Source organism: Erinaceus europaeus, chromosome 17 (assembly GCF_950295315.1).
Source record: "Erinaceus europaeus chromosome 17, mEriEur2.1, whole genome shotgun sequence".
Taxonomy (NCBI): domain Eukaryota; kingdom Metazoa; phylum Chordata; class Mammalia; order Eulipotyphla; family Erinaceidae; genus Erinaceus; species Erinaceus europaeus.
This window is the reverse complement of record NC_080178.1, coordinates 12,944,812-12,962,913: the sequence shown is the minus strand read 5'-3', so window position 1 is coordinate 12,962,913 and position 18,102 is coordinate 12,944,812. Positions and strand designations below refer to the sequence as shown.

Below are 18,102 nucleotides of genomic sequence, written 5' to 3'. Positions count from 1 at the left end.
GAACATAGCTGAAGTTTTAGTATATAACACTTTTATTTTTCCCCATTTTAACTTTTATCTAATATTTGAAAAGCATTTCATGGAGCACTCGGTGTAACAGTTGTCATATTTACAAATGGAGAAGGATGTTTTGTTTCTCAGTCATTCATATTTTGAGCTTTTGATCATAATCTTCTCAAACCTGGAACAATAATTTAGGGACATAATTTTTCAGGGTAACTGGTGTAGGACCTGACCAGGCTTTCCTTCTTAGTAGAATTGGTATTACACATGTCTCACAAAAACTCATATTCCAATGCAGTATATTGAAAAGAAAAAAAAAGTGAAGTTCTGACAAAAGAGTCATAAGAGATAGTAATTGACTTCATTATTATTAATTTTTGGCCCTGAAAAAGCCAACTATTGTTCAACTTTGAAATGACATTTTCTTAAATAAATTTTTTCTCATGTGGAAAGTGATATTATCCTGGGTCAATCTATAATAACATTCACTTTTTATGTATCTTTTGAAAATAGTGCCCCAAAGGACATTTTCTAAGTCTTACTAAATAGGGGATATAGAATTATGAATGCAAACAAGTGAAGAAAGACAATGGGGGTTGTATTGTTATGTGGAAAACTGAGAAATGTTATGCATGTACAAACTATTGTATTTACTGGTGACTGCAAGATATGAATCCCTCAATAAAGGAAAAAATGGGGAGGGGGAGACAATGGGTAGAAAAATGTTCACAGGGAAATTTTTGATGAAATAATAGATTTTGCTCAAAAACATTTTGAGGAACTGTAGCCTTTTCATTGTAACATTTTTTTTTTCTTTCTGAGAAGCAGTTACTGATTTTCTCAGATTCCTTGTAACATTAGTCTGGAGGATTACAAAATATAATCTGTAGATAGAAAAATGCATCACAACTTTTCTGATAACCCACTATGATATTCACTATTCTGTTGAAATCTATCAACTGGAAACAAAATGTTGGCTCTTTTCCAGAAGCTATTTGAAGTTCACCATATCATTACATTTCACTCTAATTTTAACCAATAATAAGCTTTTTTTTAGCATTTTACTCTTATAGGTCTTAATAGAATGTACCTAGTTAAATTACCTTAAATAAAGAGAACTTTGTGAACATTTCTATACTCTGTCATCGCCATAAACTGTGATAGACTTTGACTTGAGCATTGTGCCATTTTAATGAAGGTTTCTATCTACCTGGCCAGTGCTCCTGACATACTTGAGTTCAAATGTTCCTTTTCCCTTAGTAATTATTGTAAAAGTTTAATCTACTGGTTTTTAGTTTTCCTTGTTTATATCTCAGTATATTTAAACTATGTAGCTATAGGAAGTCAGGTATATATTAAAATGTGATACAAATAATATATTAAGATCTTTCTGAGTACAGTATAGGAATAACATATTACTTACTTATTAGAAAAGTCTCTGGATTAGTTATAAGTTGCCCACCCATCTTTTATAGCAGTTCTTTAGCCATAAAATTTTTTTTCTTCATTCCAGAGGGACTATTACAAGACATGATGTAAGATACAAGCATTGTAGACAATATAATCCCCCAAAGATTTCTTTATCATGCTAGCCAGAATAATACAGATGTGATTACTTTCACTTTTAAATGATCTGTTTAGCACTTAGGATACCAGATTGGTCATATTTGTAGTCAACAACCAGTTACAAACAAGAATTTAGAATCCTAATGACTTGCTGCCTGAAGACAGTGGAGATCCATTCCTCCTTGAGTAGTTGATCCATGATTTTCCTCTGAGAAGAATATCTCCTTCATTGTCACTCTGTAAGGTTTAGGTAGTGTTTCCTCTAAAAGGTAGGTGATGAGTTTTAAGTCAATCAGAAAATAAATGTCAGAGGTTTCAATGAATGCCTTACGATGCTATTATCAAACGGGATGCAATTTCATCTTTTAATTTTGAGTATTAAGACAAGTGCGTTTTTATGTATGCTAATAAAAGCTGTGAAAGTACACATGGCCTTCCTGGTCAGAATGGATGATGAAAACCAACCCAAATGAAGACGGTCTTTTTTTTATCTTAAACAAAAATCGGAAATGACATACATCCAATGGACACACGCAATGGACACATGCAAACTCATTCAAAGGATATGCCCACCCTTATTTTCAAAGATGCAATGTTTATAATAATGAAACATGGAAGAAACCTAAATTTTCAAGGACATATAACTGGATAGAGAAGTCATAGGACACATATTCAATAGAACGCCACTCTGCAATAAACTGAGATTGGATTGTCTTGGATTGTTTAGGGTCAACATTGATGGAAATGCAGGTGATTGTACTAAGTGAAATAACAAACTAGAATCCAATAAACTAAAGAAAAAAGAAGAAGAAGAGAGGAAAGATAACTGCTGAATATTGGTGGCTGAAGTAAATGAGAGAGAGAGAGAAAGAACTTAACTGTCAGAATCTATGAAAGCTTTCAGAGTGGGTCACAGGACTGTGGTGTAGGGTGCAATAATTAACACACATTAGGTATACAAGTGAAATAATACCTCTGAAAGCTTATAATTTTCTAAAACACTATTAAATTACTAATAAAAATAGGTGACGACAATATTTTGATTTAACTTGTGATATATATGTATATATATTTCTTCACTGCACAGTTTTAGAGATTTATTTATTTATTTAATTTATTTATTCCCTTTTGTTGCCCTTGTTGTTTTATTGTTGTAGTTATTATTGTTGCCATTGTTGTTGTTGTTGTTGGATAGGACAGAGAGAAATAGAGAGAGGAGGGGAAGACAAAGATGGGGAGAGAAAGACAGACACCTGCAGACCTGCTTCACTGCCTGTGAAGTGACTCCCCAGCAGGTGGGGAGCCAGGAGCTCGAACCAAGATCCTTACGCAGGTCCTTGTGCTCTGCACCACATGCGTTTAACCCGCTGTGCTACAGCCCAACTCCCCGTTTTAGAGATTTTTAACTTGTACTTTGTCATATACACGTCACTCGAGTATCATAAATCTATTTACCTTCCCTAAAAAGTGAGCTGTACTCTTTCTATTCTTTTTGCCCTCTCCCTAAACCCTTTGATAACCATCCATACATATCTGTTCATTCTACAGTATTGTCTGTTTAGAAAGGGGATTTATAATTCATATATTTTATGAAGACATTGCTGCCTAAAGCCAAATACCCTCCTCAAGGTTATCATTTATTAGTGGGATGTTTATTTTTCTTGCTACCAGGGTTTTACTGCTTGAGTCAATTATTTTTCAGTAGAGTCAGAGATGGAGAGACAGAGGGAGAGAGGGAAATATACCACATCATTGAAGCTGGTGGGAATGTAAATTGATCCAACCCCTGTAGAAAACAGTCTGGAAATTCATCCACTCTCTAGAAAGGAATGTACGTTATGACCCAACGATCTCTCTCCTAGGGGTTTACCTAGGGAAAAGATAAGTAGAAAAAGAAGAATTATGTTGGACTCTCAAGTCATCTGCTGGTTTGATGATAGCAACAATCAGCAAGTTACCCAGTAATGTCCTCAAATAAAAAAGAAAGTGACAAACACTATTTTCTTCCCTATCTTATAGTATGAATTCAGTCATACTATAATTAAGTTTTAGGATTTCATGAGTAAAGAGATTTACAAGTATGAAATGAATTTTATGCAAAGAAGATAGTAGATGCTGTGATATGTGATGTCATGCATTATTTTTTAAAAAAATAATGAGAATCTGAGGTGGTTCACTTCCTAACAAAGTCCCCAAACCTAGATATAGACTAGTTCCAGTGAGACAGAACCTATGTCCACATGTATCCACAAACTAGGGAAAATATATAACTGAAAGCAAAAGTAAACAATAGTCTGCTGTGAGTACCCCCCACACACACACTTCATCTGCACTATTCCAGCCTTTAGGTCCATGATTGCTCAACAATTTGTTTGGCTTTGTATGTTAACTCTCTTTTCAGCCACCAGATTCCAGATGCTAGCATGATGTGAACCAGACTTCCCTGGAGAGAAGGCCCCAGCAATGTGTCCTGGAGCTCTGCTTCCCCACAGCCTCACCCTACTAGGGAAAGAGATAGGCAGGCTGGGAGTATGGATTGACCTGTCAACACCAGTGTTCAGCCGGGAAGCAATTACAGAAGTCAGACCTTCCACCTTCTGCATCCCACAAGGACCTTGGGTCCATACTCCCAGAGGGATAAAGAATAGGAAAGCTATCAGGGTAGGGGATGGGATACAGACTTCTTGTGGTGGGAACTGTGTGGAGTTGTACACCTGTCATCCTATGGTTTTGTTAATGTCACCTTTTTAAAATAAATTTAAAAAATAAATAAATAAAAAGAATGAAAATCAGAGATACTCTAGCTATAGTTAGAATTTACTTGAACTTTTGTTACACAATACTAGTGAACGACTAGTGCACTGGGGATTATAATTTATGAATATGATACTTTTCAACAGCCCTCACATAAAAATCTCTTGTAACCTTGAATAAGATTCTGATTTTTGGGAGGTGGGCAGTAGTGCAGAGGGTTAAGTGCACATGGCACAAAGTGCAAGGGCTGGCGTAAGGATATTGGTTCGAGCCTCCAGCTCCCTACCTGCAGGGTGTCTCTTGGTTTGCAGGTGTCTATCTTTCTCTTCTCCTCTCTGTCTTTCCCTCCTCTCTCGATTTCTCTGTGTCCTATCCAACAAAAACAGCTATGACAACAATAACAACTATAGTAACAAGGGCAACAAAATGGGAAAAAAAAAAAATCCCAGTTTGAGCCCCCAGTTCCCCACCTGCAGGGAGGTCATTTCACAAGTGGTGAAGCAGATGTCTATCTTTCGCTCCCCCTCCCTTCCCCTCCCCTCCCTTTTCTCTCTGTCCTATCCAACAACTATAGCAGCAATAACAATAATAACAACAGCGGAATAAAATGGGAAAAATGGCCTCCAGGAGTAGTGTATTCGTAGTGCAGGCACCGAGCCCCAGCAATAACCCTGGAGAGAGAAAAAAAAAAAGATTCTGATTGTTTTAGACAACTTTATTAATTCATACTTAAGATATATAACTTTTTATATTTTGATTTTTAATACTGCCTAATACAGTTTCCCATATTTTGAACAGGAAATCACTCTGCATTTAGAATGTCTTTGACCTGAGATATTAGTGGGATCCTCAGGCAAGAACTTTATCCTCATAATGATTCTTCAATTATATATGCTTATATATCAATTATTTGACATATGTGCTAATTATATTTTTGAAATACTCATCACTGCATGCTTATTTCCAGGTATTATATCTTATTTAGCTTAGCATAATGCCTTTAAAATTATATCATGCTGCTGAAGTGACAGATTTCCATCTATTTACTTATCTATTTTTATTTTACTGGGTAGAGATAAAGGTAAATTAAGAGGAGAGGAGATAGACAGAGAGATATCTACAACACTACTGTATTACTTGTGAAGCTTCTCCCCTGCAGGTAGGGACCAGGGGATTGAATTCAGGTCTCTCCACACAGTAACATGTATGCTTTAACACCTGGCCCTTCCCTTTATTTTTATGGCTGAATTATATTGTATGGTAATTTTCAAGGATGAATATACCTTCTCCAGTTATTGCTGTTTGCATTTATTCATTTACTGCTGTCAGAGTTTGTGGCAGTTAATTGAATCTACATTTTGATCAGTGTGGTGTATTATTTCTAGTCACTTATTTAATAAGTGAATTAATGAACAAATCACCTGGAACCAAACTGAACAAGGGAATTTCAGTGGTAAACATACTCAGTAGAAGACTCTATCTTATTTCATTTTATCCTTTAGAATGCTATTAGTGACTTAATAAGTGTTTATAAGATGATAAGGTTGAAGGAAAATAGTTCTGTATGCACCCCCCAACAAAGAGCTATTCACCCCTCACCCCATAATCACCACAGTTTTCACAAAGTCTTTGTGACAGTTTCAACACTTTTATTTTTCCCCCCTGAGTCTATCTGTTTCAATTCTTTATATTGCATACAGGAGTGAAACTATTCGGCAGTGTCTTTCAGAGAATTGCAGGTCATTTGTTAACAGACATAAATTAGAGCAACATGAATCCTTGAAAACAAAGAACTGCAGGATAAAACTCCTAGAGTTTATTTTTCCCCTTCCACACACACTTTTTGTTTTTTAAATAATAAACAAGGGGTCTTCAATCCAGGGAAGCCTGGCCAGCATCCTGGTGGCATCTGGAACCTGGTGATTGAAAAGAGAGTCAACATACGAAGCCAAACAAATTGTTGAACAATCATGGATCCCAAGCTTGGAATAGTGGAGAGGAAGTGTTAGGGAGGTACTCACTACAAACTCTAGTGTACTTCTGCTTTCAGGTATATATTTTGCACAAATTTATGTCCTGGAGCTCAGCTTCCCCAGAGACACACCTTACTAGGGAAAGAGAGAGGCAGACTGGGAGTATGGACCGACCAGTCAACGCCCATGTTCAGCGGGGAAGCAATTACAGAAGCCAGACCTTCTACCTTCTGCAACCCTCAATGGCCCTGGGTCCATGCTCCCAGAGGACTAGAGAATGGGAAAGCTATCAGGGGAGGGGGTGGGATATGGAGATTGGGTGGTGGGAATTGTGTGGAGTTGTACCCCTCCTACCTTATGGTTTTGTTCGTTAATCCTTTCTTAAATAAAAAATTAAAATAATAATAATAATAATAAACAAGGGAGTGGGAGGTACCATACTTGTTATGCAAAATACTTCCTTGCCTAAGACTGAGACTTCATGGTTTGGTTTAATCCCAGATAACATTATAAACCAGAGCTCAAAGAAAAAAAAATAATAAAGAAAATGAAATGCTCCAGGGAAATAAAATCAAGAAGACAAAGAAAGACTGAAAAGACAGTGAAAGAGAGAGAATGACATCAATGCAGCAAATAAATGTCCTATGATGCAGTGTGACTGACTGACCTGAGTCAGTCACATGGCAACTCAGTTTGAGTGAAATTAGCTTTTATTTCCCATCCTATGTATAATTTTACACAAACAATACCCCGGGAATAAAAGGAAACAGTGCTTGAAAATAGAATGAATAATTGCCAGACAGTCTGTATATTACTCTTTAGTAACAAAATATGTACAGCATTTAATTTTGTTATGCTATATTAGGTCAGGAGAAACCAGGACCACCAAAAAAGTATATACTACAACAGAACAGAAGTTTAAAATCAAATATATTGGAACAGGTAAATTAGACTATTCATATAAGCATAAGAGAGGAGATCATCAAGAAAGCAAAAATACAACTAATCAACATAAGGAAGAGTCAGAAGTGGTGTTAGGTAGGCAATAAAAGGAGAGACACTTCAAAGAACAATTTTTAAGCAATAAATCTTAAAAGTGTGTTTGTACCAGTAGGTGTCACTTTCCCTATATAAATCTAACTCAACACCAAAATGCATATATGTCTAGGTTGTCTGTATTCATGAAATAATTCAAGAATGAAAACATACTAGTATCTAAGATCTCTAGAGAATCCAAATTAATTGGATAGGAATTTCTATTCACTTTTTATCATCTGAGATCAAATTCTTGCTCCATAACTTCTTCATAGCATTTTTAACTTCCACATTCCTTAGTGTATAAATCAAAGGGTTGAACAGAGGGGTTCCGATTGTATAAAACACAGTTATCATTTTATCCATGGAAAGTGTAGTTGCAGGGCGTGTGTAGATAAATATACAAGGAACAAAGAACATGATGACCACAATGATGTGGGAGACACAAGTGGAGAGGGCTTTTCTCCTCCCTTCAGCACTGTGGTTCCTCAGAGAATGCAAAATGATGACATAAGAGAACATAAGAATGACAAAGCTCACTGTACAAATGGCCCCACTGTTGGACACCAAGAGTAGGTTGACCATATGAGTGTCTGCACAGGCAAGTTTCAGTAAGGGCTGCAAGTCACACAAATAGTGATCTATCACATTGGGGCCACAGAAAGGTAAGCTTAAGGCAAGAAAAATCTGAGCTAGAGAATGCACACAGGACCCTACCCAAGCCACAGCCACCAAGATACTACAGACCCTATGGTTCATGATGGTGGTATAGTGCAAGGGTTTACATATGGCTACATAGCGATCAGCAGCCATGATGATTAGAATGAAGATCTCTAAGCACCCAAAGTAATGCAATGAAAAGACCTGGATTATACACTCACTGAAAGAGATCGTGGCAGTCTTCAACAGGGCATCTACAATCATTCTTGGGGCTATTGAAGTAGAGAAGCAGGTATCAGATAAGGATAAATAGAAAAGGAAGAAGTACATTGGACTACTCTCAAGTGTCCTGCTGGTCTTGATAGTTGTAATAATCAGCAAATTACCAACTAGTGTCCCCAAATAGAAGACAAGGAAAATGGCAAACACAAATTTCTTCTTGAGAGGATCCTGGGTCAATCCGAGCAAAATGAACTCTGTCACATTATTATTCAGATGCATGATTTCATGAATGAACAGAATGAACAAATGTTGAATAGATATCTGTAAGAAAATATGAATGTTTAGTATGTTATAAAGTACCATGGACTGTTTTCTGCATAATCTATTGTTTTTATAAGTACATTCTAAGTTTTTATAATGTTAGCTTTATACCCTTCTTCTCAGTTATACAATATTTTAATTATTTTTATCATTTTATAGAAGGGTTTATAGTTTACAGTATGGTTGCTAACACATATGTATAATTGCTCATATCCCCATGATAAGAGTCTGTAGAACAACCTCACCACTGACTTGAGTCCTTTTCTCTTTCTTTCTTTCTTTCTTTCTTTCTTTCTTTCTTTCTTTCTTTCTTTCTTTCTGCCTTCCTTCCTTCCTTCCTTTTTTCCTTCCTTCCTTTCTCCCTCTCTCTCTTTCTTCCTTCCTTCATCCTTTCTTTGTTTCATGTATATTTTTATGAATTTATTTATTTATAATGAGAAAGATGGAAGGAGAGAGAGAAAGAGCAGGACATCACTCTGGTATATGTGATGCTATGAACTGAACTCAGGACCTCATGCTTGAGAGTACAATGCCCTGTCCATGATGCTTACCCTCCTACAGCACTCAGGTCCTTTTCCACCATTGTGTACCAATATCCAACACTCTTTCCTCCCTCTCTTTACTTCTCAATTTTTAGTGACTTGTCATTTTCTATTGTGTGCCAATGTCAAATTGGTGAAAAAGGAAGTTTTTTAAAAATTTTTCCAAACCGTTATTTATAAGATCTCCCTTATCTCATTCAAGACATATTATCTTTCAGCTTTTGGTTCCTTTAGTCTTTCCTTTGAACTCTCCCTTAAAAGTACTTATTCTATTTTAAATTAATATCAGAAGTGTGACAACTGAAAATTATATTCTATGATATGTAACAGCTTTAAACCCACATGTAAAAGTTCCATTCAAAATTAGCTCCTGTTCTTATCAAACCCAGTGTTTCTTACTGATATTCCTTATATCTATTTCCCCAAATAAATCAAATGACTATATATTTATTTATTTATTACAATCTTCCATTCTAAATAAGTGATGAAGAAACTGGCATTTCCAAGGAGTTTCATGATCTCACAACTTCGATGAACTTTTCTTGTAATCCTTTTTGTAAAGATAGCTACAGAGAGACAGAGAAGGAGAAGAAATGGGACTTCAATAGTGAAGTTGCCCTCAGTGAAGTATAGCCTGGTTTTCAAACCTGGGTTATGCACTTGGCAAAGCAGCACACTAGACAGTTGAGCTGTTACACTGACACCTTTCCTATAACTAGTAATCTGGTATTAGGTCTAACACCTATTGCTATTAGCAAGTGTATACCTTGTCAAGATGTATTTCATCAAATTCATTTGTGAACATTATTCTTCCATCTCTAGATACTATAGTAAAGATTAACAAATTAATTGCATATTTCTATCCCCACATCTTATTTATCAAAGTTGTATCTATATAAAATTTAATAGAGTGTGTGTGGGAGGGCTGCTGGTGGTGGCACGCCTAGTTGAGTGCATGTTACAATGTGCAAGGACCAGGGTTCTAGCCCCGAGTTCTCAGCAAAAGGGGAAAAGCTTTTAGAGTGGTGAATCAGAGCTACAGATGTCTTAATCTCTCTCTCCCTCTCTAACTTCCCTTACCCTCTCGGTTGCTGGCTGTCACTATCCAATAAATAAAGGTAATTTTTAAAAAATGAAGTTAAATTTACTAGTTCAACATGCCCAAGGACCTGATATCAGACCTTTGTCCCCACTTCACAACTTTCAGGACTCTCCTTTCAGTAGCTTTCTCCCCTTTATCTCTCTTTCAACCTCTTACCAGAAAAAAATTACCATCATTAATAGTAGAGTTGTGCCAAACTCCAGTGATCCCAGTGATCAGCTGCTGGCAAATATGTTTTCCCTAATATGTTTGTTCATCTCTATTTCCTGTAATAACAATGAATTTGGAAATTTTTTTGGTTTTCTTGCTTTTCTCTTCTTTTATGATATTATGTTGAAAAGAACATAAAGATCTATGAAACATTTGAAAGTTATATTGGGACATTCTGTACTAGTGCCTCTTACCTGTTTTATGGCTCTCTGATTTAGCCTCAAGTCTGCCCATCCTGCTTCTGATATAATCTTTTAACAGGCCACTTAAAACAGGTCCATGATTGCATTCCAGGGGGAATATTTCATGAAGCAGTGATGCAAGTGCCTAGTATCACAGACATCAGTATTCCCAAAAGTTTTCTTATTTTGCTAATCAAAAATACCTCCAATGGAATATGTTTAATTAATTTGAGATAACTAGCCTATAACAATTTCAAGCAATAGTTCTTCAAAGTCATTAACCACATAGACACCACAAGACAGGTTTTGAATTTCCTAAGTGTTTAGGCTAGTAACAGTATAAAGAAATGAGGAATAGAATAGGAATCATGCATATGGTAAGAGATAAAAATTGTAGGGGAACAGGTGGTAGCACAGCAGGTTAAGCTCACATGGTGCAAAGGTCAAGGGTGGGCTTAAGGATCCCAGTTAGAGCCCCCAGCTCCCTACTTGCTGGGGAAGGGGGTCGTTTCACAGGAAGTGAAGCAGGTCTGTAAGTGTCTATCTTTCTCTCCCCCTCTCTTTCTTCCCCTCCTTTCCCCATTTCTCTCTGTCCTATCCTGCAACAACAACAGCAATAACAAGAACAATAATAACAACGATAAACAAGGGCAACAAAAGAGGAAAAAAAATAAACAGCCTCCAGGAGCAGTGGATTTATAGTGCAGGCACAGGGCTCCAGCAATAACCCTTCAGGCCAACATTTTTTTTAAAAAAGTAAAAAAAGTGTATAAAATTTTTATCTTTTACTTGAGTCAGAGCAGGGCAGGGCAGTGACTGAAAGTAGAGTATAAACTTGTTTATATGAGGTCCTAGGTTTTGAATCCTAGTACCAAATGAAATGATAAAGTAAGTAAATTGCACTGGTCTCTCTTTCAATATGAAAAATGTCCTTCTCAATAAATGAAAAACAAGATCAGAAGAGAAAACACAAGTAGAACCTGAACTGGAAATTGTGTATTGCACCAAAGTAAAAGACTCTGGCGTGGGTGGAGAATACAGTTCCAAGAAGGATGACAGAGGACCTAAAAGGGGTTGTACTGTTATATGGAAAACTGAGAAATGCTGTGCATGTACAAACTATTGTATTTACTGTTGAATGTAAAATATTAATTCCCGAATAAGTAAATAAAAAAACAAAAAAAAAGAAACTTCAGTGGAGACAATAGACAACGTAGGCTAATATAAATTGTGGCATCAACAGCATAGAGCAGGTGAGGAATGTGGTCTATATGCAATGTTGCTGATACTGAATTTTCACCAGTGAAATAGACTACTACAGTATATAAAACTTTATGTAAACTGAAGATCTTCACATGCCATACATCAGACAAGAAACTAATCACCAAAATATATGAAGAGCTCAGCAAACTTAGCACCAAAAAAGCAAATGACCCCATCCAAAAATGGGCAGAGGATATGAACAAAACATTCACTACAGAGGAGATCCAAAAGGCTAACAAACATATGAAAAACTGCGCTAGGTCACTGATTGTCAGAGAAATGCAAATTAAGACAACACTAAGATACCACCTCACTCCTGTAAGAATGGCATACATCAAAAAGGACAGCAGCAACAAATGCTGGAGAGGTTGTGGGGACAGAGGAACCCTTTTACATTGCTGGTGGGAATGTAAATTGGTCCAGCCTCTGTGGAGAGCAGTCTGGAAAACTGTCAGAAGGCTAGACATGGACCTTCCATATGATCCAGTAATTCCTCTCCTGGGGTTATACCCCAAGGACTCCATAACACCCAACCAAAAAGAGGTGTGTACTCCTCTGTTCATAGCAGCACAATTCATAATAGCTAAAACCTGGAAGCAACCCAGGTGCCCAACAACAGATGAGTGGCTGAGAAAGCTGAGGTATGTATATATATATATATACAATGGAATACTATGCAGCTCTCAAGAACAATGAACCCACCTTCTCTGACCCATCTTGGACAGAGCTAGAAGGAATTATGTTAAGTGAGCTAAGTCAGAAAGATAAAGATGAGTATGGGATGATCCCACTCATCAACAGAAGTTGAGGAAGAAGATCTGAAAGGGAAACTAAAAGCAGGACCAGACCAAATTATAAGTAGTGCACCAAAGTAATAACCCTGTGGTGAGGGGTAGACATGCAGCTCCCTGGGCCAGTGGGGGGTGGGAGTGGGTGGGAGGGATGGGTCACAGTCTTTTGGTGGTGGGAATGGTGTTTATGTACACTCCTAGTAAAATGTAGTCATATAAATCACTAGTTAATTAATATGAGAGGGGGAAAATTAATTGTATGTCTCAAAGTTTTTCAAAACACAAACTGAATCTTTTTAATATATAGACTGTGTAATTGATATGCAGACACTCTCAAAAGCCTAGACCAAGTAGATCAGAAGCAACCAATAGCACAGCTATATACAAGATACTGGGTACTGTACAGCAAACCCTAACAAAAGGACTTTTCAAAGTTAACCTAATTACCAAATAATTTGATGATAACATTAACTATCCATTGTCTTTTTGAACCCTAAGACAGTAGGAACCTCCCATCTCCACTATAGAGCCTCTACTTCCCCCAGTCCTGGAACCCTTGGATAGGGCCCACCTTCCCGTATGCCTCTACCAATCCATATAAAATAATATTGCATCTGCCGATCACAACCTAACCAACTCAACGATTGCCACCTCAACATGCTTCACCTCAGACTCTGTCCAGAGACTTCACGTGTGGAATGACAACCTTTCAGCTTCATTACTCGGGTGAGACCTTTCCTTTCATAGTATACTCTAATTCCATCTCAGGTGGTTCACTTTCCAACAAAGTCCCAAAACCTAGATATACACCAGTTTCTGTGAGAGAGAGCATATGTTCACACATATCCGTAAACTCTTGCAAAATATATACCTGAAAGCAGAAGTACACTAGAGTTTGCAGTGAGTACTTCCTCTCCACTATTCCAAGCTTTGGGTCCATGGTTGCTCAATAATTTGTTTGGCTTTGTATGTTAACTCTCTTTTCAGTCACCAGGTTCCAGATGTCATCAGGATGCCGGCCAGGATTCCCTGGACTGAAGACCCCACCAATGTGTTCTGGAGCTCAGCTTCCCCAGAGACCCACCCTACTAGGGAAAGAGAGAGGCAGACTGGGATATGGACAAACAAGTCAACACCCGTGTTCAGCGGGGAAGCAATTACAGAAGCCAGACCTTCCACTTTCTACAACCCACAATGACCCTGGGTCCATGCTCCCAGAGGGATAGAGAATAGGAAAGCTATCAGGGGAAGGGGTGGGATATGGAGATTGGGTTGTGGGAATTGTGTGGAGTTGTACCCCTCCTACCCTATGGTTTTGTTAATTAATGCTTTCTTAAATAAAAAAGAAGAAAAAAAGAAATCATATATGTGATATAAAATAGAAAAAAAAGGAATCCAAGAATATCACCTTCAAAAAAAAAATCAAGGAAATTTGTTTACATGAGAAGTCCTGGTTCTATCTAAATAAATCAACAAACGCAGAGGGAAAGAGTAAGAAAAATATAAACATGTATTTCCTTGATATTTCTTATTACAGTTTTATAGGTATTGACTTGTGATTGCCTCATGTGTCATCATTGTAGGATGGTGAATAAATAATAATTCACCTCTCCAAAAACACCCTATACTACATTCTACTTCTGTTCTCATGCCCCTGGACACTTTTTTAAAAAATTACTTATGTATTATTGGATAAAGGCAGAAAGACACCTGCAGCCCTACTTCACTGCTGAGGAAGCTTTTCCCCTGCAGGGGGGGACCAGAGGCTTGAACCTGGGTCCCTGCACACTGTAATGTGTGTGCTTAACCGGGTGCACCACCACCTGCACCGCTCCCCGAACACCTTTTCACTGCTGAATTTTGTATTGTTTTTACAATTATGTCTTTCCCAGAATACATTTACAGTTCAAAGCTATTCTGTAAGAACTGCTTTTTAAAATCTGAATGTTCTTTACTATACAAGCCATCTGTAGTTATTTAAGTTTGAAAAAAAAACTATTCAGTCAGGAAAAATAATTGCAAATCAGGTCCATAATAATTTGATAAGATTTAATAAATCAAATACTTTAGGAAAAGGTAAAACTAGCTGGGTAGTTGATATAAATACATAGGAGCAGATAATTTAGAAACAGAAAACTCCACAAGTCAACAGGATGGTCAACCAGGTCAAAACAAGAAGAAGTTGTTCTAAGCAAGCAATAAAAGAGAAAAACACACCAGTGGACAACATTTATTGGAATAATCCTGAGAAACAAGCTTTTTTCTACTGCGTTCTCTTTCCCTATGTAAATCTAACTCACCACTAATCAGTGAATAGTCCTTTGCTGTCTACTATCTTAAATGAACTCTACAGTGAAAAGATTTCTAGATGAATCCAAATAAGATTACAATTCCCATTCACCTTTTATCACCAGAGATCAAACTCTTGCTCCATAATGTCTTCATAGCATTTTTCACCTCTGCATTTCTTAGTGTATAAATCAGAGGGTTGAACAGAGGGGTTACAATAGTGTAAAACACAGCTACCGTTTTATCCATAGGAAAGGTGGTTGGAGGACGTGTGTAGATAAATATACAAGGAGCAAAGAACATGATGACCACAGTGATGTGGGAGATACAGGTGGAGAGGGCTTTCTTCCTTCCTTCAGCACTGTGTTTCCTCAGAGAATGCAAAATGATGACATAAGAGAACATAAGTATGACAAAGCTCACTGTACAAATGGCCCCACTGTTGGACACCAGGAGTAGGTTGACCATATGAGTGTCCGCACAGGCAAGTTTCAGTAAGGGCTGCAGGTCACAGAAATAATGGTCAATCACATTGGGGCCACAGAAAGGTAAGCTTAAGGCAAGAAAAATCTGAGCTAGAGAATGCACACAGGACCCTACCCAAGCCACAGCCACCAAGATACTACAGACCCTATGATTCATGATGGTGGTATAGTGCAAGGGTTTACAGATGGCTACATAGCGATCAACAGCCATGATGATTAGAATGAAGATCTCTAAGCACCCAAAGTAATGCACTGAAAAGACCTGGAATATACACTCACTGAAAGAGATCGTGGCATTTTTCAAAAGGGCATCCATGATCATTTTAGGGCCTATGCAAGTAGATAAGCAGGCATCAGACAAGGATAAATAGAAAAGGAAGAAGTACATTGGACTACTCTCAAGTGTTCTGCTGGTTTTAATGGTAGCAATAATCAACATGTTACCCATCATTATTCCCAAATAGGAAAGTAAGAAAATGACAAAGATTATTTTCTTCTTGAGAGGATCCTGGGTCAATCCAAGGAGAATGAATTCAGTCACATTATTATTCAGAAGCATTATCTCATAAGCGAATAGATGGTAAAAATAACACACTGTCAGGCTGGAGTAGTGGCTCTGTCTGTGGACTCTGATAGAGACATATGGGAAAAATGTAAAATGGATATCTGCAACTAGAGTAATAATAACAATAATAATAATAATAATAATTACAATTAAAGGAACCTTCTATGTGTCATGGAATATTACAGAATGCCTTAAGCACAAATGCAAATTTCTATGTGCATCCTGTCATTATTTCTTTAAAATCTTACTATTATTTTTTTTTATTTGAAAGAACAAAGGAAATATCAGAGGGCCAGGGGACAGAGTTGGAGGGAGAGACAGAGAGACACCTGCAGCACTGCTTCACCATGTGTGCAGCTCACCCCCCACCCAACAAATAGGATAGGGAACTTGAACCTGGGTCCTTGAGCTTGGCAACAGGTGATGCTACCCAGCCCTCAACATCCTGTTAGTTCTTAATTTCACATTAATACTCCCTCCCCCTTAATGTTAGATGTCTTGTCAATAGTAGTGTTTGTCTCATATGGTTTTGTGTTTGTGCTACTGTTCCATAGGAATCATCAAACATAGATGCTTCTTAGTTTCCAATGGATTCTGATTAAACTGGCCAGTTCATGGGATATGTAAAACATTTTTTCATTTCCTTTCCTTTTTCCCCTTTTCACTTTAACAAGTCTTGGAGCCCAAATTTTGAGTGGTATATTACTTAAAATCTAGAATGAGGATACTTACCTGGCAGGGGAGATACCATGATCACGAAGGGGGTTTTCCCAGGGCGAGGCTTATCCATTGCACTATGGATGTGCTGACTCCAGTGATTTCCCCAAATTCACTTCCTAACAAAATCCTAAAGCCTAGATATAGAACAGGTCCCATGAGATAGAGCATATGTTCACATGTATCCATAAATTAGGGCAAATATATACCTGAAAGCAAAAATATACAATAGTCTGTAGTGAGTCAGTATCAAGTTCATAATGAAATAGTGTCTACTTAGACTTAGATACCCTCCCCTCCTACTTCCTATTACAGTTCTCTCACTCACTCCAAAGCTAACCTTTTCAAGGCAAGAACTGCAAAAGCTGAATAAGGGCAAGAGACTAGCATACTTTAATGATGACTCTTTAGTCACTATCAGGCCACCCCATCAGCAGAGGCCCTATTCTGGGAGTCCTGAGATTCCAAAAAAGACATGATGGGCCTAGACCTCGAATAAATCCCTCTCTCCATTGTTACCAGTCTTCTCTATCAGAACAACACAATAGACCCCTTTGTGGGTCCCCAATAAGACCTTGCCCTCAACTTGGATCAACAACGATAGAGAATGTTCCATCCTCCAAAGAAAGGCTGGACAGTATACTCTATGCTACACATGAGGAAGATGGGTCCTGATATTGGGACAGCTTGGAATATTCCAACTTGTGACCATAGAATGTGAGCTCAGATCTAGAGGGATGCAGAGGTCACATAGGCTCCTAAACTGAATATGGGCCTCAGATGACATCAAATCAATGGGGTTTATAGTAAAAAATATTTATACACCTTTCCTATATTTATACACCTTTCCTCTGTTCCTTTTGCCAGCCATGGCATCACCTCCCAAGACAATAACTTGGATCCACCTCCATATCAGATTTCAGGCTCAGAGGAAAGGAAAAAAAACACAAAACTAGTATCACCACAGGCCCTTTGGAATATAACTAAAATATGCCTACTAGCGATCTACAAAATGGAGGACCCACCCAACTCTTCATCTGCACTATTTCAGCCTTTAGATCCATAATTGGTCAACAATTTGTTGGGCTTTGTATGTTAACCCTATTTTCAACCACTAGGTTCCAGATGCCAGCATGATGTCGACCAGACTCCCCTGGGCAGACAACCCCACCAATGTGTCCTGGAGCTCCGCTTCCCCAGAGCCCTTCCTCAGTAGTGAAAGAGAAAGACAGACTGGGAGTATGAATTGACCTGTCAACGCCCATGTTCAGCGAGGAAGCAATTACAGAAGCCAGACCTTCTAACTTCTGTATCCCACAATGACCTTGGGTCCATACTCCCAAAGGGTTAAAGAATAGGAAAGCTATCTGGGGAGGGGATGGATTCAGAGTTCTGGTGGTGGGAAATGTGTGGAGTTGTACC

At 37.8% G+C, this 18,102-nt stretch overlaps 2 protein-coding genes and 1 pseudogene across 2 annotated transcripts; 1 reads left to right on the top strand and 2 right to left on the bottom strand.

The window, feature by feature from the left end:
* Positions 1–7,556: 7,556 nt before the first annotated feature.
* LOC132534035 (olfactory receptor 4C16-like) lies at positions 7,557–8,492 on the bottom strand. Its single transcript, XM_060177462.1, has one exon. It carries the CDS (start codon positions 8,490–8,492, stop codon positions 7,557–7,559), a length of 936 nt encoding a protein of 311 aa, XP_060033445.1.
* A 6,529-nt stretch (positions 8,493–15,021) lies between these two features.
* On the bottom strand, positions 15,022–15,957 carry LOC132534034 (olfactory receptor 4C16-like). The gene has a single exon (XM_060177461.1). It carries the CDS (start codon positions 15,955–15,957, stop codon positions 15,022–15,024), a length of 936 nt encoding a protein of 311 aa, XP_060033444.1.
* A 730-nt stretch (positions 15,958–16,687) lies between these two features.
* On the top strand, positions 16,688–16,804 carry LOC132534101 (U1 spliceosomal RNA; annotated as a pseudogene).
* Positions 16,805–18,102: the final 1,298 nt, after the last annotated feature.

Bases quoted from the DNA above. Each gene is read 5' to 3' on its own strand.
- LOC132534035 (XM_060177462.1), bottom strand. From the start codon at position 8,492: ATGCATCTGAATAATAATGTGACAGAGTTCATTTTGCTCGGATTGACC.
- LOC132534034 (XM_060177461.1), bottom strand. From the start codon at position 15,957: ATGCTTCTGAATAATAATGTGACTGAATTCATTCTCCTTGGATTGACC.